General features: G+C 38.8%; 1 protein-coding gene across 3 annotated transcripts in view; it reads left to right on the forward strand.

The window, feature by feature from the left end:
* The window catches only part of LOC111654261 (guanine nucleotide-binding protein G(q) subunit alpha), a 32,009-nt gene extending 8,392 nt beyond the window's left edge, over positions 1 to 23,617 (forward strand). Inside the window, exons 2-8 of one of the 3 annotated variants that reach the window (XM_087173686.1) lie at positions 8,509 to 8,693; positions 10,270 to 10,424; positions 10,870 to 10,998; positions 11,575 to 11,703; positions 15,219 to 15,348; positions 17,817 to 17,970; positions 18,671 to 23,617. In XM_087173686.1, coding sequence (XP_087029812.1) covers positions 8,509 to 8,693; positions 10,270 to 10,424; positions 10,870 to 10,998; positions 11,575 to 11,703; positions 15,219 to 15,348; positions 17,817 to 17,970; positions 18,671 to 18,861 — 1,073 coding nt within the window. In that variant the 3' untranslated portion in view covers positions 18,862 to 23,617. The remainder of the gene's footprint in view (positions 1 to 8,508; positions 8,694 to 10,269; positions 10,425 to 10,869; positions 10,999 to 11,574; positions 11,704 to 15,218; positions 15,349 to 17,816; positions 17,971 to 18,670) is intronic. The other 2 variants (XM_023405205.2, XM_023405204.2) reach the window with 2 other exon arrangements.
* Positions 23,618 to 24,140: the final 523 nt, after the last annotated feature.

A 24,140-nucleotide genomic window follows, 5' to 3' on the forward strand; every position in this document is an offset into this window, starting at 1 on the left:
AAAAAAAAATGAATAGACTGTTAAAATAATCAGTTGCAGCCCTAATTTGATCTTAGTTTAGCCTTTTACCAGAGAGTAGTGATATAATCTTTTAGTAAACTTGTGCTGAAAAAGGCTCTTAATGGCTTCGTAGCTGTGTCTGTTTTATCTCAAGTCTACACTCGCTTCTTTACATAGTTTACATCAATTCTGACCATTTATAGATACAGTGCAAAAAAAAAAAAGTGTAAGTATGTGGGTATGTCAGGATCATAGGACAGTTGCCTATGCTAACGTTGTACCCCTCTTTCACACAGGAAACCCAGGATATTGCTGAGTTTAGTTATCTGTGTGTGACAACAAGCAGTCGCATTGTGAGAGTTCCATCCTAATATATCCCAATAAATACCTTCATTAAGTTTATAATGCTCAGTTTTAAAACATTATAGTCATTTTGGAGGCTACAATGAGTGGTGTGGTTTAATTGTTCAGCATTTCACTGAGAAGTGTCTCAGTTTTTTTAATGTTTTTTTTCCCCACACTATATCAATGGGTGTTCCATGCTGTGAAACATACTGTGGATGAATACAGAAATGGATGAGATGGACACAGAAAGGCTTTTATTGCCTATTTTCATCTTTTTATTTACTTTTTATTTAAAGTGATTGAGCTAATTAGTCATGCCCCATTGGTATTGATAATAATTATGACGTAATGTAGTCATGACAGTCAGAATAGAGCCCATGATCCTTGCTCTGACATTAAAGAAATATTTGTAAGTCCAGTTTGACTCTGTGGTGTAACTATACCAGTACTGTGTCAGCCATGCCAACCATTTCTTTTTTCAGAGGTATACATATGCAATCCTAAGCTCCAGTGTCTGATAGATGAAAAAATTGAGTTTCACAGTGTGGTACGAAGGCAAGGCAGGTAGGTGTTTGTAGTTCTGCACTGTTTGTCTGGCGGCTCTGTTGGTTGAGCAAACTGATGTTGACACACCCAGAGTTTCGGCAGTTATGTGGCAGTCAGGTCTGTGAAAGACTGCCCAGTCCTTCTCATGTCACTGCCTGTCTGGCTTGTTATTGCTGACACGTATGGCCCTGTTAAAACTTTCTCACATTTTTTAATGTCTCGATTCATTTCTGAGCTTTATGTATTTAAAATAATGTTAATTATTTTAAAAAAAAGTAGATGACTGGTACAGTTATGAAAATGACTAAATTGTTGAATTTCAGTTTCAGTTTGTTGACTTACTCTGAGACATACTAACCACCTGATCTTAACCACGTGTGAATGGTTATATGTATAAGTTGTAGCACTTGTTTTATCAGTTCAGTCACTGTGCGTATTTGTGTTTGTACACGCGTACATATGAAAATGAACCAGGTCTAGATACCTAAAGACAAAAAGCTTCAATGTTCTTTTGCATATTTACACAGCAACACATCAATGGTGGGCAAGTTCCAACTAAGTGAGGTTGAAGACAGATCACAATTATTTGAGGGTTTGAAAATTGAAAAACCTGTGTCCAGTGGGAAATACTGCTGTTCCAGTACAAAAAGCATTTTGATTAAATGGGAACCAAAATAGGCAAAATGATTAAATTGACATCCGAGTCCTTTAGAAGGAAAAGTATGCCAGGAATTTTCTCAAAACTGGAATAGAGATCCTGTGCTTGCTGCCCCCTCTTTCTCGGTCTCTTTTTTCATTCTTTCTCTCATAGATCTAGATGTGCTCTTACAGTTCGCCTGCTCCATGCGGACATGTTTCAAACACCCAAATGCAGCACAGGAGAGACCTGGATCCTCATCACTCCTACCTATTCCCTCTAGTCTTCCTCTTATGAAGAAGGCATGTGAAAAATTATGGTCATTCAGACTATCTTTAAAGTGAGTAGATGAAGATGTAGCTGTAAATGTTACAACATGGACAGTTAGCAGGAGGAATGGTCTGGCCTGGTAGATGTTGGTGTTTGTGCCTGGTGCCCACTAGTCCATCCATTTCTTTTCTATAGATGGGCCAAAAAATAAGTTCCAGATTCAGGATATTTTACAGCTGCAAAATGCATTTGTTTTTAACAGACTGGTGCCAGCATTTTCTCAGGTGTGTGATTTTGCTCCTGCAACTCACCTACTGCAAAATATTGTAAACAGCTCTTTTCTCAGCAGGAGAAATGGACCACTAAAAATGAGAAGTCTGCAACACCATACTAGAGCTGTGTAATAAATGTCTGCTTTGTGAAGGCATATATATATATACAGGAGCACCTAACATGATAATGCAATCCAGGAACTTTCATTCAATACAATCCAATACAAAAGAACTGCAAATTACTAATAGCCATGTTTAAATATCATACTTGTCAAAAATATAATATTAATTTGTGTTTATAAGAAGAAAGTGAAGATGTAGCAGTTTTGATGTTATGTCAAAGACTTCTATGTATTGTGTTGCAGCGTTGGCCCATCCTAGAGGTGATAGTGACTGTAGCATCCAAGTAAAGTAGGGCTCAGACTCAGGAGTTTTAAAATCCGAACGACGAAAAAAGGAAAAAACAAACCTAAATGAGTCACATTATCAGATAAATTATCTATCATTATCTAAAAGTCCCTTGTGTACATTTGTGTTGCCGCCAAATCTCAAGAACCACAATTATTAAGCAAATTAGACAGTCAATGGTTTAGGTGTTCATGAAGCATTTATGGTGTGGTTTGTGACTCAAGGTTGTGCAAGCATGATGCTTGAATTAAGGAAACCAGCTGTAGTTGAATGGGTTGTAGAAAACACAGTAAAACAGTATAGACTAGCGAGAATCTGCTCAGTGTTTTTCGCGTACGTTATTACACTGAATCAAACATGCCGACAGGTAACAAGTTAAAGGAAAGATCAGAATAAATGAACGGAGATCATAACAAATTGTTATGCTTCCATACAGGGTATGAGGAGGCCCTTTATAGTGTCATGCTCATGAAAATAAGAATCATACTCTGGCCTTCGTAATCACTGGATCTCAACCCAATTGAACACCGTTTGGAGATTTTTGACTCTTAGTAGAAGACTAATTATAGTTTTTTAAATAAATCCAGTGGAACAAAAAGTACAGCTGTGTGGTTTAGAGCTATGAAGTAACAAAAAAGCAAATACTCGAGTAAACCACTTCAGAATTGTACTGAAGTACAATACTTAAGTAAATGTATCTGGTCACTTTCCACCAATGCCTCATATTGATACAGTTGTTGTGTGCTTGCTATCAGAATAAATGCTATAAACAAACTGCAGCAATCGTGAACCTTGTGTTTGCCCAGTCAGTGATGCTCAGTATGACAAGGTTAACCCCAACTGTGACCCAGGAACTAAACCTAGAACTTGGCTCTTCTGGTCAAAATAGAGCTTAGGATCTAAAAAAATGTTATTGGAAAAGTTCCTGCGGGCAAAACAGGCCTCTAGACAGTCATTCAGTCATTTAGTTCCGTACAGTCAGACAGGCCTTCAGCAAGCCTTTCCCAACACTGAGCTCAAGTGGACATAGCTTCCTGTTTGATGTGCTTGGGGAAGTTTTAAGGAATCATTTACTCAGCGCGCCCCTCTCCCCCACTCTGTCACACTTTGCACCTCCTTCCTTTCCCTCTTGTCTGCTCGATTCCCTTTTGTTCTTTCCCTTTCAACGTGGATGCCAAACTCTGCTTCAAGTTATTACTCTTCATGTAAACCGGAGCTGAAATGTCTGCTGTGGCCTCCAGCTGGCCTGAACCAATGAAACAGATTTGTTTCAACTATTTTCTCCTGTTCTTTGTGAGTTAATGGTTATTTAGCAGAATGACTAATACCCTGGTCAGTGCATGATGTGACCAGAGTGACACGGTTCTGCCTCGGTTAACGGTCACGGCTGTGTGATTATTGGGCTTCTCCTCACTTTGCTGTGTTGGGGATTTCAAAATGGCTCAAGGTCTCTGATAAGCCTGTGTTGGTTCTCTGTGCCCTAAAGTTGTGAAGTCTCTACTTTATCAGCTAATTCTTACATGACTTTTGGCCTCATTTTATTTGCTTTGTATATGAATCTTAATAAGGAGGTGAGGCCTGTCGGGACCACCTCTTCTTGCTATTAGGAAAAGCAGAGATGGCTAGCTGTGTTTTTAATTTGAGACATGATGTACATTGTTGCCCAATGATGTTTATTTCAGAATGACATAACCTTTTCTTCAGGGATTATCTCAAATTATAGACTACAAATTTGTAACAGAAAGCTTATGTTTCAAACTGCAGTGACGACGTGGAGTTTAAAAGAGAATTTACCAAGCAGTGAGGTTCCTATGAAAAGATCCGATTGGATTGCATTATGGGAATTGTAGGAGCCAGTGCTTTTAGAAGTTGCTTCTATTTAATTTACTTCCTTTTTTAAAATTTTGTGCTATTACATTTCTGAACTAGATAATTACGCAATATGTTTTTAGTATTGATACATGCCTTATAAAAAAAAATGGAAAAATGCTTTCATTTGAGCTTTCAGTACTTTTACTAGGGCAAATAATAGCCATAATAATTTGAATCATCTTTCAACTAATTACCTAATTGTAACTGAACATATAATGAACTGAACATATAATGTTGAAGCATAAATACGACTGAATTTATAGCACTGAAATATTTTACTTTTAAAACCGTCTTATCTGAATATATGTGGTCTGAATTCCCTTCTTTGAAATGATCAGTAATCCATTTCAAATTGTGCAATTTCAAAATTTAGATTGAAAGTTCAAGAGGTCAATATTCAGAGGAGAAACAGATGCATGAGATTCAAATCTTTATTTCTGTTGCTTCCATAACTTTGTAATTCCCTTCGCCCGAGAAGAGAATAGTGGCTGAGGATGTTGTAGGATTAAAAAATTGCACGCTAAAGTTGCATGTTTGGCTGGGCTCTGTGGAGACGTACTGAAGCCTATCAGCTGGGCCCATCAGCTGGTGTTTTGTGCCATGTATTTATGAGTCCAGAGCAGGAGTTGCCATGGGAACTACCATTACCCCTCAGGAGTAGCTCCAGTGAATGTACAGTAGCTTGTCCATGAGAAGTGCTTCTGCTGGGTTTTCCAGTTAGTAAGAGGAACAATGAGATCTGTTGAATTAAGCTGATCATGTCTGTAAGACATGCCCCTCTCCTCTGGTTGTGTGTGTGCTTGGAAAATTCAAATACACACAAACACAATTAGCCCACAAAGTTGATGTCTCTATCCCATGTCTACTCCCTCCATTCTCTGCTTGTCGATTTTAAACTTACCTCTATCTACTCTGAACACTGAGTGAGGAAAAGGAAAGCAGAGAAAATATACGTAGTATTTTTCTTTTTCCTTACTCCGTTCTTCACATCCTAGTAACACCCCTCCCTTCTGTTCAGCTCTTTAGTCAATGAGAAAGTGAACTCTCCAGTGCTATTTCTTGACAGCTGCTATTTATGTCCCTCTGTCAAAGACGTACTTTGTCTGAAGGGGAAACTCCAGTGTTGCCTGACCTGCTCTCCACAGTGAAAGATCCTGTCTGGTTAAAGGGCAGGCAGCGCTCAGGGCGCTCCTTCACTGTACACTCAACTGTGCTCTTCAGTCAGCGACAGTCAAACTTGACTCGAGTCATCCTTGGAAGACATTTCAGCTACTTTGCCTTGGGAATACCAGCTGTACTTTATAACACAAAGCACATTCCATTATCTAATCAGCCACTACAGTTCTGCTCAGACAGTGTGGCTGTAAACATTATCAGTGTCACTAGTAGGCTAAGCTGAGAGTTGTGGCATTGAGTGAAATATCAATTGGCCTGCCAAAATTTTATTTATTTGTCCAATACTTTTTTATACATTATGACTAAATATCTGCAGCTGTACTTTGTGTTTTAGCAAATGACAACATGCTGACTCACTAAACTAAGTTGGTGAACATGGTAAAAAGCACTGCTGTGCCTCACAGACCCGCTAGAGCTGTTGACTCTTTGTCTTGTTTCACCTCCCAGCGAGGAGCTTGAGTAGTGGGGCGAGATTCATGTTATTGATCCTGTGTTTTAGTATCACCTACTGTTAAGGAGATGCATATCAAGCCCCTCGAGGACACTTTAGTTACTTGTTACACTTTGAAATCTACACAGCTTTGTTTATACTCCACTGGATCTGTGTTTGTGTTTCCACACCGACAATCCGTGCAGACCCTCATGGACATGTGCAGAAGACAAAATTTACTCCATGAGCACTAGGAATGTGTGCGATTAGTTGACTAGATGATTAAATCATTTCTTTCATTCAGATTTATTGCTTCCCTTCAGAAGCTGTGATCCCACTTGTTCTGAAAGCGTAGTACAGCTCACCTTGGCAATTTTGACTGTTTTATGAGTGTTTTCTTACTTTCGGACCAGTCAGCTAGTCAAAATTTAAATTTCCATTCAACAGGGAAACTAGTCATCAGGAACATCCCTAATGAGGACACTCACAGCTGTACAGATGCAGAAACTATGATTTGTGTTTTGGTGTGCACTTGTTTGTTAATTAACCTGTCATTTGCATGAAATTGTTCTTCAGGCTGCAGTCTTTTGGTCTGTGGGAGTAATACATTGATGCTCTGCTCAGTCTTTCTGGGAAAAAAACAGACACAAAAACAGGCCATGCAAAATCATCATTCTTAAAGTCTGTCCATCACCTCTGAGCATATCCTCTCCATATCAGTTTTTTTTTTATTGATCAAACTACACACGTCACTGACATCTCTATGGGTTCCGTAAACCTGTGATTGGCATGTGTCATTTTTAAAAAAATGTATCAACTAAAGAGTTATATGATAAATAGAAAAAGTATAATAACTAATTGTCAGTTGCAGCCCTAGTTTAGATCAGTAGAACAAAGACACGTGAAAGGTAGAGACCAGAGAGTGTACTGTGGCTGAAACTGCAGTGACTCAGACATGGATGTTGGGAGAAGTGAGATGGAGAGATGAGCGATGGAGAGCTCGAGTAGGGTTGTAGAGAATAGGTGGTGAAATGGGGGTGGAAGAGAGGAGGATTGTTCTGGAAAGAGAGCTGCAGAGTGAAACTAGAGGTTGAGTTTGGGTTACCTGCCTTGTCTTCTGAATGTTCCTCTGTGGTTGATGACCACAGTATAAAAAATTCTGATGCCTTCATCCTGACTCTGGCATCTCCTAAGCCTAGAGTGGTAGTTTGCTCACAGAATATGCCCATATAAAGATACAGATCCTGCAGTGGAAGCTCTCGTGGAGAAGTTAGTGTGTGTTAGAGGGATCTGTGGGGCTCAGTGTGTCTCTTTCTCAGCATGTGCAAGTTTCCTTCCCTATGACTTGGTCTTTTCTGTGTGCTTTATGCACATGTGCATATGCATGGTCACTGTGATACAAAATTGGAGGAGTGAACTCAGTTTACCCAACTCTTTGTTGAGCTGAGGTGAGCCATGCAGCCCTCATCTGGTTACTCTGGGCTGCTCCACTTACCCAGACTGTCAGTCAGGCCTCTGTGGTAACCACGGCCAAAACAATGCAGTGCACATCTCAGGACACTAGAACCAAGATGACAAGAGACTTTTTGACTTGCAGGACAATGGCTAGACCACAATTAGACCCAGACAAACATTTGTCATATATATTTTAGGCTTTTAGTCTAAATTCTTATCTAGAGTCACTTACACCAAATTATGCAACGCTCACATTGCTTGATCATCAGAATTTCCGAGGCCATTCTGCCTCAAAGTGCCCCAGTGTAGTAACAATAAAACAAAAACACTTGAGGATATTTTTTTTTTCTCATTTGTGTAAATACACATACAGAAAATGGGAACATTTTACTATTTTCATGGTCATCAAGTGTAATTTCACAGTGAGCGAACCAGGACCTGAGACCATGTGAAAACATGACCAGTTCAGCTGAGCAGCCTGTATGGGTAAAACACAGAGACTGGGGTTGGTATTGAGGTCTGGACTATTGCCTGGGGACATGATGGTGCGGATTCCTTCACAGTCTTGTGTATCAGCACCAGGGTGTAGGTGGAGAGACAAGGTCAGCCTGTTGCATGGACAGGCCAGTTTATTACCACAAAAATAAGTTATATTAAAAGGCCACAATTTGTCTTTTTATTTTATTTTGCTTAGTTTGCTCTTAGAGCAGCAGAAGCACTACATGAGTTCATGATACATTTGATTGTATTTTTAATTCATTCTAAGGTGTAGGTGGGATGCAGCTTGCCTTTATTATTATTATGCTATTGTGTTATTATGGTATTGACCCATTTTTCAAACAAATGTTATTTTCATTACTTGTTCATTCCTAGCATAGTATTTTTTTATTCTATATATTTATATTATATCTTTATCTGCACACAATAATTATCACCACATCTCATTTTAGTTTTTACTGTAGGTGACTATAATGTTGTATTTTGTTTCTGGGGCTTGGCAAAAGTGGGAAGACAACTTGTAACTTTTCACCCTATCAGCAATGTAGCATATCTAATTCTGACCACTAACCTTGTATGTCTTTGTCTCTTCCTTTCAGGTACTGGAGAGAGTGGCAAGAGCACTTTCATCAAGCAGATGAGAATAATCCATGGGTCAGGCTACACAGACGAAGACAAGAAGGGCTTTACCAAACTGGTGTACCAGAACATCTTCACCTCCATGCAGGCCATGATCCGCGCAACTGAGACCCTCAAGATCCCGTACAAGTATGAACAGAACAAGGTGTGTACTGTCAAGTGCTGGGGTGAAAATGTTAATGCGTGATCAGTTAATGAAACATAGGTACATCCAAATACTTTCTAGTTTGTGAGGCATGTGTACATTGGTTAGAGACCCAAACTTATTTTCTCCATCAACTCCTTCATATGAGTAATGGGATCGTGCAAGAACAAACTATTTGTAAGATGATGTCATATAGTTTTGTGCACAAATCAGGATTTTGCAACATTTGTTTTAGAATCTGAGGTCAGTTAGAGCGCTGTTTGTTTAGTCACGTCACGTTTTTGACTCTCAAAGGAGCAATTTGAAGTAAACAGCTGTTGCTAACATGGGCTATGTAGCAACGGCAAAAACTACATAAAATACATATTGGTCCTTTTAACGCTTCAATAATAAAGTAACACCTAAAGATATTTTATTTTAATCAATGCTTAGTGTGTAATAGTATTTTTAACCACTGACCTGGTTAAACAGGAACTCCAGTTTTACACATCAAAGTCTGTCCTCATACAATTGAATCTGGTCTCAGACTTAAGACTTTTGTACCCCACTGTATGTGAAAAGAGGATATTTAAAGCCTTAAAGGTTTGCAAAAAATCTGATATATTACCTAATGTGATGTCCCTTAAGTCAGTGTGGCTTGGAGCATGTGGCTAAATTAGCTGCTGCTAGAATAAAACGCTGATTCTGGAACCCATTTGTGGGTAGTTCAGGTGCCAGGAAACAGAATGTGTGGAATGAAAAAGGTGATATGTCTGATTCTGCTTATTAATTTGATCTTTTTTTTTTTCTTTTTGTCTATTGTGAGACTGACACTGTCATATATCAAATCAGAGGAGTACTCTTTTACTCGATTTACTCAGATTAAATGATTTCACTTTAACCAAACAAGAGTCCTCTCAGTAATGTAAGAGCTGTCATGATGCACGATGATAAATGGTGGCCGTTAAGCTATGTTTCACTATGTTGTGGATGGGTTCGGTGAATCAGGTACTACTTGCATTTACGTTTCAGCCTTTCAGTCGACTGACTTGAATTGTAATTGGTGAGAAGTTTTTGTGTCTTCCTCATGGTGACAAATGACTTCATTCAAGCAACAGAGGCCACTCTGTGTCTTAGTGTGAATTCTCAGTCGGTCTCCTATGAAATGCCGGGCTACTGTCAGCATGGCCAATAATCACTGTGCCTGACTGCTCAGTCCAACAGTTGTGTGTCCAGTTTATCTCATGCAAACCACATTTAAATTGGTCATAAATCTGGCAGTAAAATAAGATGTTAAGTAAATTGAACTGTTCTTCTCCAGTGAAATATAGTCAGTGAGAATTTACCATTATATCTGAATGAAGAGGACATTTTAAAAGTGGGGATTTACACTTAATTGAATGTAGCACTACAGACGTTGCGGTTGTGTTCACTACATGAATATATTCCTCAGGATTTTGAAAATCAAACACTTTTGGAGATATGTTGTATTTGGACAGCATTACATGTGGATTTCATTTCACATCAAATCCAAAAGCACTGTGTCCAAATGCTGTTGTTCAAAGTTTTCTCTTTTGCTTTGTTACTTTTCTCTTAGAATAATGCCCAGGTGGTGCGCGAGGTGGACGTTGAGAAGGTGTCATCATTCGATCAGCCGTACATCGGCGCTATAAAGATGCTGTGGGCTGATCCTGGCATCCAGGAGGCCTATGATCGCAGGAGAGAGTACCAGCTCTCCGACTCAACCAAATAGTACGTCTGCAATGAATGACTGGTTATTTAGTTTATGTGTAGAAATGGCGAATTAGTCTCAAACTTTTTTTTAGTAGTTTTCTGACTGTTACACTCAAGCGGAGGAAGGGAAGCGAGTTCTTGCAGATGGGGAGAGCCAGGAAAAAGAGGTAGTGTTGGCAGGTTTATAAACGAATCATAATAATATCACAGAAACCTTCATCAATCCATTTCAGACTAATATGGCTCTTTAAAAGGAAAAACGAAAAGACTGAAAGAATTCAACTTTATGCATAGATGTATTTGTGTATTTTTTATGAGCTCCTGCTGCCTGTATGCATGTTTATTTTGTAATTGTATGTTTTTGACAGAGAGCATTTGTTTGGGTGTCTGTACTTATCATATAAATGTGTATGCGGTTTGCCTACATGTGCATCTCTGTCATATGTTCCCTCCCCCTCCACAGTTACCTTAGTGATTTAGAACGAATAGCAACACTGGGGTACGTGCCCACTCAGCAGGATGTGCTACGGGTTCGAGTACCCACCACCGGAATCATTGAGTACCCATTTGACCTGCAGAATATTGTTTTCAGGTACTGGCGTCAAGTGCTGCCGATGATGTCACTGGCTGGCCAGCTGCTTGACAGTTGGTCAGTCAGTTGGAAACCGTCGATGCCGCTATGTCCATCTACCCTGTGCTGCACAGCAGGGCTCAGCACTTTAACACATCCCTGATGGTGCACTCTCAAAGACTGGCCTCAAAAACAGGCTCCAGCCCTCCTGTCAACACTCACTAGAAAGGCAGTTTTATTTTCACCCGGATAGTCAAAGTTGGCCTTTTTGTGCTAAATCATCTTTTTGGAGTCAAGTTAAAGGTTCCTGCTTCCCTTAAACATGCAAACCTTCACAATGAGCACTTTGAGGGGGAGCAGAGGGTTGTTTTTGTCTTTGAGAGCTTCCATCAAGGATGAAGCTAAATTTCTAAGAGAAAATTTGTGGGGTGATGGTACTAAATGGCACCTAATCCCCTCATAACTCTTGGGAAAGTTTTTTTTCTTTTGTTACATCTGGACTATTCCACTTGCTTTTGGAGGGGGTGTGCTGTATCTGCTGTTATGCTTCACTTTCTCTTTCCTCCCTATGTCTTTTGTTGTCTTTCCTGTCTCTAGCTATCTAAGTGATCTGGATCGTATTGCTGAACCATCCTATCTACCGACCCAACAAGATGTGCTTAGGGTTCGAATCCCAACCACTGGGATCATAGAATACCCTTTCGACTTGCAAAGCATCATTTTCAGGTAGAAGAAGAATTACACTATTTTTACTAATCCCAGTTTTTCATTCATTTAAAAATCCAAAAGGCTCTCTGAAGTTTGAATCAACATGTTTCTGTGTTTCCTACAACGTGTTATGCCCCCATCTGTGCATTTAAACCCAATGTCTGATTATGTCTCCAATCTATTCTGCTATTTACAGTACATTCAATGTGTATTATTGCAGTAGATTCTACCAAAGCTGAAATGATTAGTCAATTAGATTATCAACAGAAAATCTGTTTTGATAATTTATTAATCGTTTAAAGTTATAAATCTTAAGATTTAAGTTCAGGTTGATTTTTGCGACACCCGTGGTTACCATGGTAACAACAAGTGTGGTTTAGTACTAATGCAGAACATTCCCTGGGCATCTACTTTGTCAGAAACACAACAGAGGAGTAACTGGTGTATTCGTTTACAGCACAGCCAAACAATTTTGGTGTGTTGATGAAGAATTACAACCATGATCTGATTTCATGCTGCGCACTGTGCAGTGTGCTTTCCACACATATGTTACATTTCTGAGAAGATGGAGGTGTACAGCCTTTCACCTGCAGTTCATCATCTAACAGCTCACTGTGGCTGCTCCTTCTTGTTCTGCTACTACCTTGTAAAAATTAATAATCATCCCCCTGAAAAAATTATTGCTGAAAATGACCATTGTATTTGTTTTGCCTGTGAAATTTCTTAACAATAAAAGCCTCCCTATTTTTTAACCAGTAACATGCTTTTAATGTGAAGCTGCAGCAGTATAATGTTCTGTTTGCATTAGCAATAATTTAATACAGCTTTGTTATTAAGAGAGTGAACAGCAAGGTCATTGTCAAAAAAAAAAATTGCACTGGATTAAAAGCATGCGTTGTGTCCTATGAATCTGTCATGCATAGGCGGGCAGTCTGAATCCCAAAAAATCTAAAGGATTTTAAGTTAAAGCAGTTCAAGCAGAAATTCCAGGCAAACATTCAGGAGTTACAGTCTTAATGTTTTTTGGGGGGGGGAGTTTGGCTTATGTGATAGTGGACCATCTTTGGGTTTTGGACTTCCAGTGGGATAAAAAAGCACAATGACCTGACCATGATCACTTTGAGAAATTTTGATCAGCATTTTTGACTATTTTCTGACAATTTATAGATCAGACATTTAATCCAGAAAATAATCGGCAGATTAATTGATAATGAAATTTTTTTTTATTGTAGCCCTAGTTTCTATATGTATCTACATTATCACTCAACTTCAGTCTGTTATTTGGCACAATAAAAACAGGCCTTGATAATGAGTAATTGTATATGGATGCTTCATAAAGATTCCCAAGCTTAAAAGGTTGGGAACATGCAAACCTAGAAACTAAAATGCTCATAAAAGGCAGTATTTGTATGTGATCATCCCAGCTTTTCTGTGTTGCCCAGAGACACATAGCGACAGGACTTGGCACAGAGACAGTCGTAGGACCTGCCACCAATACGCAGAGCCCTTCCCTTCTTCCTTCTCTTGCAAAAAAGAGAGAAGATGAGGAGATAGAGATGGACCCATGGAACAAGAGTGATTACAGAAGAGTGCAAATCAATAGGAAGCCATCATGTCAGCCCCCTCCTACGCTTGGCAAGGCTAGAAATAACTCTGCTTGCAATGACGTTGTGCTGAAGAGGTTCCCAGCTGCCCTGCTGCAGCTAGCCGATAGGCTCTACTCTGCTTGGTTGGGTTGTGCTGCTGATGGTGAATCACTACATCCTCTCAATGACATCAATTTTGTGTTAAGAGACCAAAAATCCAAATATGTACTGGGAGTGAATGCGAGGTGTCAGGCTTTATCGAAAGAAGAGCATGATTATTGAGGTTTCTCAATTTCGTGATTTGTGTATGTGTGTCATATTCTTGTATTTAAACATGGAGCACACTTGATGCAGGACGAGAAGTCCCCCAGCCCAATATGTGGATAGTAACAAGCACATGTGGGATTAAACCACTTCTGCTTGCAGCTGACAGGGCCGTAGCCGCAACAAGGAAGCCTTTCATAGACAAACATCTCCATTAGGCTTGCTTCCTTCTCTTTTAATTGGCTTTTGAAGTCACAGAAAATGTCATTTCACTTGGCTTATCCAGCATAGGAGAGCTTATCGTACTAAGTAGGTCACTCATCCTTGCTAGAGGAAAAAAAGGAGGTCGTCTGATGTGAAGGAGTTTTATTTTAGGCCGGCTCTTCTAGAGGACTCCATTTATCAATGCCCTCCCTCCTTCTGGCAGATTTACTGACTGAGTTCACCTTTGTGATGTGTGATCAAACTTCCACTGTGTAGTTGTAGAGTGATATTGAGTACTTAGTGAAGTTATCTGTGGAATTGAAACTTAAACTCACATAACTGATGAGTATTTTTTCAGTTTCTTTATTTTTATTTTCTGTAGCAGTTTAGTTAGTTTAAATGGATAAACCAATCAACCAATTTAATATCATTAATGTCCATGCCCTTGTTTTAGTAATTCAAGGATAAAACTCAGTTGATCAAGGTCTTTAGCCACAGAATCAAAACCTGTATAGCATGCCTTACAAGCCTTTGTTTTATTTTCTTGCATTCTTCAGTGCTTCTTCCCTCATTTCCCAACTCTTTTACATTCCTTTTTCCTCCAACCATTCCTTTTGTCCTCCTCCAACCTTTATCTATTGCTCCACTTATTAATCCCTCACATTTAGAAACCTTTTATTGGCACTTCTAAACATGGTAATATTTAGCAGATTTACTTTATCTCTTACGTGGACTCTCCAGCATCTGCTTTGAGTAGAGGGGAGAGAAGGATGGCATTGTTTGTACACACACATACACTTCCTTGTAGTTATTTTGGTTCACCTAAGGGAAGCTTTGCTCTATCCTCTCTGTGATTCACGCTGCAGATTCTCTGTTCACGTTTTTTCTCTTTTATATTCTCAGTGCAAAAAGGATGTTTGGCTTGAACTACACTAGACTCTTTAGATATTATATTGAAGTGATCTTCTGTCTGTCAGACCACAATTGACCTGAAAATATATTGACTGGCCACCACTGGAAGCTTAGTGTAACTGAAAATAAAGAAATTTAAGTGACATTTTTGCAAAGTGAGTGCGTCTTTGCACTGATAAATTTTCTCCTGGAAAATCACTCTTCTGTACTGAAGTGACTCAGATCCTTGGCTTGTTCCTGTATGAATCACTTCAGGGTTTCCTCTGTAGTGGCTCTGTTGCAAACTTTAAAACAATTAAAATTAAATGTAATGTTTGATTTAGATTTGGGACATTTTTACATGATATTCTGTGGTTCAAGTTCAATTTGTTTGACACCCATGGTAGTTCCAAAGATTTAGCAAAAGTTAAATCTTTGTTATGATGATTAAAATGCATGCTCATCTTATAACTTAACTTCTAAATTGATTAAGTGCTAATTGTAATTTCTCTTTCTTGTCTTTTTGTGTGATTCTTTTTGGCCAACTGTTTGGCGGCCCTCCATCTCATCCCATCATGTTCCAATCAGGATGGTGGATGTTGGGGGTCAGAGGTCAGAGAGGAGGAAGTGGATCCACTGCTTTGAGAACGTCACTTCCATCATGTTCCTGGTGGCGCTCAGCGAGTACGACCAGGTCCTGGTGGAGTCAGACAATGAGGTGAGACAGAGACACGGAAATAACTGTGATTTCAGAATTGTTGAGTGCGTACACAACATTCAGCACATTCATACCAAGGCTTCAAGTCTAGATTTATTCACCTTCTTGAACAGCGTGCTGAATTTCTTCCTGCTGACACTGGATATTCAAACTTTATTCGCCTGGACACGTTCACAGTTAAACAGTTGAAAGCAGCTGTATTCAGCAATAAAGCAACCTACAATAAACTCACTTAATGCTAATTGCCAAGCACGAAGGCAAAGTTAGTAAGTAGTTGGTGAACGTAGTGGAGCATTTACTTTCTAAAGAGCCTGATATTTCCATCAAGAGTTGAGAGACCAAAACAGAGCTAAAAGAAAAGTGAATGAATTCATCAGGTGGCCGGTAAACACATCCAAATAGAAATAAAGGAATGCAACCTCACCTGTCCTGCGGGTTTGTGGTTAACGGCAACCTATATGCAATGAAAATGTAATTTTACAATTTCAGTATTCTATTGAACGACTAAATATCATGTTCACTAAAAAAAACATTTTTTATTAAATCAAATCAGTAGGTCAGCACCACTGATGCTGCCCCTGCAAACACAAACACACAGTAATGTATCGAAGAGTCTCTCACAACAATCAGAATAGAGGTCCTCGTTCAGTTTACTCCACAGATACTTTGTTTGCCCATGTCGTCGGCTCTGTCTCCTCTGACTGTTGAGATAGAATTATCGCTAATAGAGCTAATGAGATCAGCCCCTGCATGCCCTCTGCTCCTCTCCTGACAACAAACCCTTTCTCTGACCTGGTCATAACTGGGACAGCTTCATAGTCGACATTTTACCAGGGTTGATATTTGTCCACTCAGTTTGTTAATTACACACGCATATACTGTACCTCATCTGCACTAGGCCTGCTCAGGTGCGATGCCTTATTCAACACACAAGGACAGGAATATGTTTTCATTCTTTTCAGGTTGTCATTTATTTGCTTTTCATGCTTGTGATGTGTATATGGTCACACATATAACATATGACACCATTGTTAAACTCTGTTTCTTAACGGTTGACGGCTGAGACAAGGCTAGCCACCGTTCAGGCTTCACAGTCTGCTGAGATTATCCTTTCGTGGTGACAGGCTCAAGACCAAGACTTTGCACAGTCAGAGCCTGATGAGATTGTTTTCAAACATCTTTGATTTCAGCGGGTCAAGTTTGGCCAGGATGATATTACAACTTGCCAAGACGAAACCGCAGGAGTGATGCTGGCAAGGAGTTTAAATCAGGAAGAGGAAGAAGAGTCATTTTTAACAGCAGTTCTCAGCTTTAAGTAGTTTACCAGGCTTCCAACTCTGCTCTGTTTGCTGGACAGTTTTGTTGAAGCAACAAATCTTACATTAGGAACATGACTGGAACAGTTAGCATAATGCGAAAAGTGTCATGTGATTCTTGAGTCTTGGTTTCTCTTCTGTTACTGCAACACCATGTATTCACCACAATGCTGTATTCCAGCTGCCACACCATAACATCCAGTTATATCCATCACTAATCTAATGTTTGTGTGTGAGACTTTGTCTGACAAACGTAAACACAGTCTCTGATATAACCTGATTTTTTTTTTTTTTTTTTAAGTTTAATTAATTAATTAATTAATTTTTATTTATTTATTTTATTTTATTTTTTTGCCCCTATGAAGGTTTAAACGAAACAATGAGCATGTTAGCTTTACTAACTGGCTATTGATTGATCACAGCTAAGTGATGCTTGCAATGTAAGCAACCAATAATAAGATAAAGTAAAGTATCATATAAAAGCAGGTTTAGCTGCTTTTTTGTTTTGGTTGGCATTTGTCTTTGAAGAGAAACTCAATGTTGGTTTCACTTGGCTGCATTTTTATTATCCCTGGTTGTATTTTTGCTGCTGTCTGGATTGTATCTTGTTTATTTTTTAATGAACTTCTAGTATGGCAGCAATTCAAAGACCCCCGTGCCCCTCCACCCAAAACAGAAGTCGACCAAAAAACGGCCCATGATTAAGTTTTATTTTAATCACTCAGGCTCTGCTTGTTCTGCTATTAGCTCTATTCAGCTGCATCTGCAAAGTTTCATCTAATACAGATACAGATAGACAGCAAACAAAGTCAAGGTTATGCCTGCAACATTTTCGCATTCATAGACTCAGCACCAGTAATGTAACTGGCAGACACACACAAAACACTCCTCAGTTTTGAGGCTGCTAATTGAGTGTTAGCCCAGAATTCTTTAGAAGTTATCCTTGAAATCAAATGCAGACCTTGTAATAAGTTATGTAATATGAATATTAATATATATTCTGTACATTAAATAATAAAACTCCTGTTTTAATAATTGCATTTACAATAAAGAGTGAAGCACGCAGAATTTGAAAAGTCTTGTATTCTGAATGTAATCTAACCTTGTGTTTCTTTTCTTGTCCTTACCCCTGTCCTTCCCGGCCCGTGTCAGAATCGTATGGAGGAGAGTAAAGCTCTGTTCAGGACCATCATCACATATCCCTGGTTCCAAAACTCCTCTGTCATCCTCTTCCTCAACAAGAAGGACCTGCTGGAGGAGAAGATCATGTATTCTCACTTGGTTGACTACTTCCCAGAGTTTGACGGTAATTTGATTATCCTTGATTATTTTTTTTTATCTTTAGTTCATTAATAGCTCTTAATAGCATTATAGATTTCATGTAGTCGCCTTGTCCCTGAATAGTTGTGTATTGTAGGACCGTGCTGTTAGCTGAGTCTCAGAAGTGAGTGTTTGTTCTTGTCCCCAGACAGACCCTTTTTTTTTTTTTTTTTTTAATGGCCCTTGGCCATTATCAAGATTAAGCTTGCTGGTTTTTGTCATAACATTGAAAGTGTCTGTGTCCCAACACTGTCAGCATCAACATCTGCACACACACTTTTTTCACTCTCAATGTCTAACTTTATCTATGCAAGGTCCTGTCACTTATATTTTTGCTTGTAGAGCGACATCTTCTGGTTATAATGCTGTACTACAATGTAACCTGACATTCAGCTTGAAGTGTGACTGAACACAGCAGTTCTCAGTTCTGCTTTTTGGCTTTTGACCATATAAAATAAAAGCAATACCTACTCACCCCTTCATCATAGTCATATCTAAAATCAGCACACGTCATCCAGAAGAATTTTTTTCCTGTTTAATCATAAGGATGCTCATATTTGAACCCGTACTGGGAAATGCAATTACAATTACATAATGTTAATTTGACACAAAAGAACAATAAAGGCTCAATGATGCTAATACGATGCCCCGTAAAAGCTAAAAGTAGTGGTTTATTCTTCTCCTAGGTCCCCAGCGAGACGCTCAGGCGGGTCGAGAGTTCATCTTGAAGATGTTTGTGGACTTGAACCCAGACAGTGACAAGATCATCTACTCCCATTTCACATGCGCCACCGACACGGAGAACATCCGTTTCGTCTTTGCAGCGGTCAAAGACACCATCCTGCAGCTCAACCTCAAAGAGTACAACCTGGTGTGAAGGAGAAACGGAAAGAGAGGGAGAGAGGGAGAGAGAGAGATAGCAAGCAAGAGACCTGCAGCCCCACACACACACACACACACACACACACACACACACACACACACACACACAATGCAGAGTCCATTTGTAGAAACACACATCTGCATGGAACATGCTGCTGCTCAAAGAAATAAGCATTGCTTAACACTTTATCTGACCAACAATAGCCATGTTCTGTCCTTCATTCAGCCCCTCATTTGTTGGTTTGCCCTTTTTTTTTTTTTTTTTTAATAATTTGTTTTGTGGTTCTATTAATTGCTTTTCTTGCACAAACACACATGAAACACACTCAAACACTCCCTCCATTTGTCCCCCTCTATTTGGGGCTTCGGTCTGCTCCAGGGCACTTTTTGGTTCCCTTTCAGCCCTTGGCGTGGCGCACATTTTTTCTTTCTTTCCACTACTTTATCACCAGTGCTTGTGTGTACGAGGTGGGTAGAGGGCCTTCTCTGGGTAGAGTAAGTTTTCACGGACAAAGGGCTCTGTCCCCTTCTTCCTGTTTAACTCATGCATGCTATACACTACAGAATGAGGCCAGGCTGCAGATCTTGGACTGTGCTCGTCTGCAAAGGATAACTAATGATGATGATAGAAATATATTATCAGGCAGTGCTGGTGTGCAGTGAGGTACTTGGTTCCCCGTGGGTCTTGAATTGTGTATTTTTATTTGATAACCTTACCCCAAACCAGAGTACAGGAGCTCTGTTGAATGTAAATAAAGTTTTCATGCTGCTCACACAGAGTGAGGGCTAGACAGAGATGACTATTAGTTCTCTGTAGACTTTAAATATTAATTACTATATTAATTACATGGTTACTATTGTTCTCAAGTTAAAATTGAAGATGATTACACAAAGAAATGCAATGCTCCAGAAAGAGTCACAACATGTTCCTTATACACTGCCCCTCATTTTAAACTGCTAACATACATCGTGAAACAAAAAATTAAGAGACAACACTTGTAGTATTCACATATTTTATATCAACTTCGCCAAATTCAAAACACATACGTTTGTTGTGTAAATATAATTACGTTGCCAATATTCTGTTCATCCCTTAAGTGGTTCAGATACTAACAAAACATATTTGGGAACTGGTATTGCCAAAAGTAAGTGCGAATTTTCTCTCATGGTAGATCATTCAGATGTTGATGGCATAACAACTCACTTTGTGTGGCATTTCTTTTATGTGGACAGGTTTCTGAATCACACATGTATTGGTACTGTGATTTATTTTCTTTGTTTCCTTCGATGGTGAGAATAATCTTCCTGTGCACAACGTGTGAATGATGATACCAGATTAGTACGGTGCAATAGTCAGTTGTAGATGAAATAAAGCTTTTGCGCTGCCAGTTAGCTTCACGTTGGTCTTGATCATCCAAATGACTTCTCTCTGTAATCTTTTTTTTTTTTTGTATGTCTAATTTATCAATCAGATCTACGTATTGTTGACACAGTAAATGAGACTTCCTCCCTAGTTTCAGCGCAAAATTTTTCCAACCAAGGAGATGGGAGGAGATTTTATACTGCTGTAAAATATCAAAACTATTTTATGGACAAGTGTTCTATCTTTCTAATGATAATTCATATATTTAGTTGTGGCAGTTCTGTTTTGAAATGCTTGACAATGGAAAAACATGTCAGGTTTGTGCTTTATGCAAATAGGAAAATGAAAACAGACAAAAACTTAGTTGTTAAATATTTACTGTTCAAGGATGCTTTTTTTTTTTTGTAATTTCGAAGGATATGTGTTGGCTTTGGTACCAATCCCATATCTTGTCTCTTGCCTGATAGTTGTTTAAATATTCCATTAAGCTGAAAGTTGATAGATGGCTATTTTTGTCTTCACAATGTAATTCAGGTAAGTTTTCATAACTTTTTCATCACAAGGGCTACTACTAGCAGCTTTAGTAGAAATGAAAGGTCTCTGTGGATGGCATAGAGCAAAAGGTGAAATTAATCAACGAGGGGCAGGAGGGGAGTGTGTCGACATCCTTTTGAGGGTGATGGCCGCAGGTTAAGTGAGGGAGGAATGCAGCAGTCTGCAGAAGCCTACATGATATTCCAGAGGGAAGTCTGGTGGCTGTTTGGCTCTTTGTTCGCTTTCTTTTTGCCTTTTAGAGAAGGAGAATGGCTAATGTCAAAAGAAGCGGGGTTTCCCAAGGTGAAAAAGAACATTTTTAGATTTTTAGTGTCTGAGTTGTCGCACCTAAACATCCTTTTTGCTCGTCTCATGACTTGTGTGCTGATCTTCTTGGCTTTACAATCATTTCTGCTATGTATTTCTGCATATTTGGCTTATCTTTTCATTGGTAGTGTTTCCACGACTGACTTTGGCATTCCCCCGTGTTGGAGTCAGAAAAAAAAGGGAGTGCTTGGACGTTTTGACTTTTTGTGCACATTTAATAAACTGGGTCGGATGAAACATAAAAAAAAATGATCACTTATCTTTTAATTGTTTGCCAAATTGTTAACACATCAAATTTTCTTGTGAATTTTCTATAGAGCATCCATGTGTTCTACCTGCTTAGCCTTGATTTAATCTAGATGTACCCTGTGAGAGTAATCCTCGCAACTCTCTTGCACATGTGTACATTGTGTTGGTAAAGCTGTTGTCTTGTACATATAGACTTGGTTTATTATGAAACACTTAATGAAGGAGGGACATGCATAATTATGCTAAGTGCCACATTTTTTTTATAAGTTGAAAGGTGTTAAAAGGCTCTGGCTTTGTCAAAGCAAGTTTAGTCTGGCTGTGATCTTGTTTATTCAGCTTGTATTGGTAAAGGGTTTATCTTTGGTGCTTCACCCAACATTTAAAAGCCTTTCCTTGAGCAGTTTTTCCCATTTTTAGGGTGAAGCTTTGCACACTCACACGCTAGCAGAGGTTAATATTGTTGGTGCCACAATTCAGCACACTTCAGTTTGAAATTAGGAGCTCATGTATTTTGATGTGAATGAATAAACTATCTGACAGACTTTATCTGAGTTTTGAAAGGAATATTGTGTTCTGCTTCACTGCTGGGAAAACACGGTAACACTATCGTGTGTTTTTTAAAAACTCTCAGCTTGGCTTTCAGGGAGCACAGTCCATTCCCCTGAACTGTAGCTGACCACCTTAAGAGCAGGCGTGTGGCCCCTTAAACTTCATTCTCATGTAGATGATTTATTGTCGGGCGAATTAACTTGAATGGGCTACAGTGAGGATGATGAACAAAATGAAGGTGACTGCTCCAGGACCAGAGTCGGCATGATGACGCACTTCTATAAAAACTTTGTTGCATCAGTTTTCACTTGCTAACAATATTTTTGGACTTCATGCCTTGTCTGGTTATAACAGCACCAGAATCAACACAGAAAAAGTCACATGGCTACACTACCAGTGATTAGAGCCAGAGCAGAGCTGGGTCAGTTATATAAAATCCTTTCCATTGATCTGTAGTGTATTCAATTTATCTCCATAGAATGCAAGTTGGAGAAAGTTTGTACGACAATTTAGTACAAAACACTGTGCCAAGCAAAATCAATCCGCAACAGAAAAGATATAAAAAATTAAACGTTTGTAGTAACTTGACCCAAATCTGTGGTAAAATTATTTAAACTTTTGTTAATCCACTTTTACAGAATGGTTTTGTTTTTTCAAATGAAGCTTGTGTGTGAAGCCTCAGTATTAATGTATTTATTGAAACACTCGCCAAGTGAAGGTACTGAAATGGCCATTATAATATTTTGGTGGTTATAATAACAAGTGAGTGAATATGCTGTGTGTTTACATGTCCGCCATTCTCCACTCTGTTTTTTTCCCCCCTTACTTGATTGGACTGTGTATTCTTTCCCTGGGTCGAAGGCACTGAAACTGCACCACTGCAATGGGCCTGCATTCATGCAACTTAGATGTCCATTCAAGCGCGCTCGTTGGTACTCTAAGGTGTGTGTGAGTGTGTGTGTGTGTGTGCGTCTGTTTGTGTGTGTCTGTGCGTCTGCGCGTGTGTGTGTGTGTGTACACTTTTGATGGCTATTGCTTATGCTTGAGATCCATTCTGGTTAGAAGGATGGACATCAGTGATATTAAAAGCTATCTTTGCATCTTTTTTTTTTTTTTTCTTTTGTAAGGTTGACACACCTTAACACGTGTATTTAGGACCACTTAAGATGACTTTTTTAAAAGAGTTAAAATAAACTTTGTGTAGTGGTGTACAAATTGAAAGTAATGTACTTTTGTTTGATTTTTTTTCTTCTTTTTTTAAGTATACCAAATGTAAATTATGTACAATGAGTGTGCCAATCCCCTTTCTTTGTAAAGCCAGACTCTTAACAAGTGCCAATGTTGTGAAAAATCAGAGGGCCTGTGAATTTCATGGTCCAGTTTTTAAAACAAATAAACACTAAGTATGTGATTAATTAACGAAAGAAAGGACAATTTTATTCTATATTTAAGATTAATAATGAACTGCTGTTTTTAAGATAAATGTCATTTTAACTGCATGTGTTTGTCAGGTTGGGGAGGGAGTGGGTGGGTGAGATACTGTATTCATGCAACACCCTCATGAAAAGGGTTCTTATGGTTATTGATTTACAGTATTTTAGCCATATTTCTCTTTTGTATGTTTCATTTCAACCACTGTTGCCTGAACCTCATTCAAACATGAAAATGATTTTCATAGCCTTCTCCTTTAAATGTTTTAAATTGGAATAAAATATGTTCCTATACTCTCTCATTGCATCCTTGTACATTTCCTTTGGAGTGGAATAGTTTTCTTACAGATTGTCATTTTATGCCCAGTACTACAAAGCATGTATACTTCATATTGCTGCCAAAATTTTTCAGAGTATAACTGCTTTTCCTACCTTTCAATGAGCTGCTGGTTTGCCTTGGTACTACATTCAATGGGAATGAATTTAGACTCTGGAGCAACTCAATTCTCAAAAAAAAAAGGTATTACTTTAAAGATGGGTCACATTAAGTTAACTCCAAATAGCATTTGTCAGGTTTTTGTAAGAGATCTGGCTCTAATTTGTAAAAGAGTTTTCAAAGCAAGATGAAATGACCAACAGAGCTCCATACAAGCAGGATCATTTTTGTGCAAATTACAGGTGTATTATACAAAAATGTATATTCAGCCATCTTCAGCATCATGGCAAAATATGTAAAACTGCATCAACAACTACACCTTTAGCCCTGAAGACACTGAAATCATGTCCTTGGTGTTATTTCTAGGAATTGGGGGGATAGCGTGA

Source organism: Seriola lalandi, unplaced genomic scaffold (genome assembly GCF_002814215.2).
Source record: "Seriola lalandi dorsalis isolate HSWRI2012SDOR001 ecotype SW California unplaced genomic scaffold, Sedor1 jcf7180002054267, whole genome shotgun sequence".
NCBI lineage: Eukaryota > Metazoa > Chordata > Actinopteri > Carangiformes > Carangidae > Seriola > Seriola lalandi.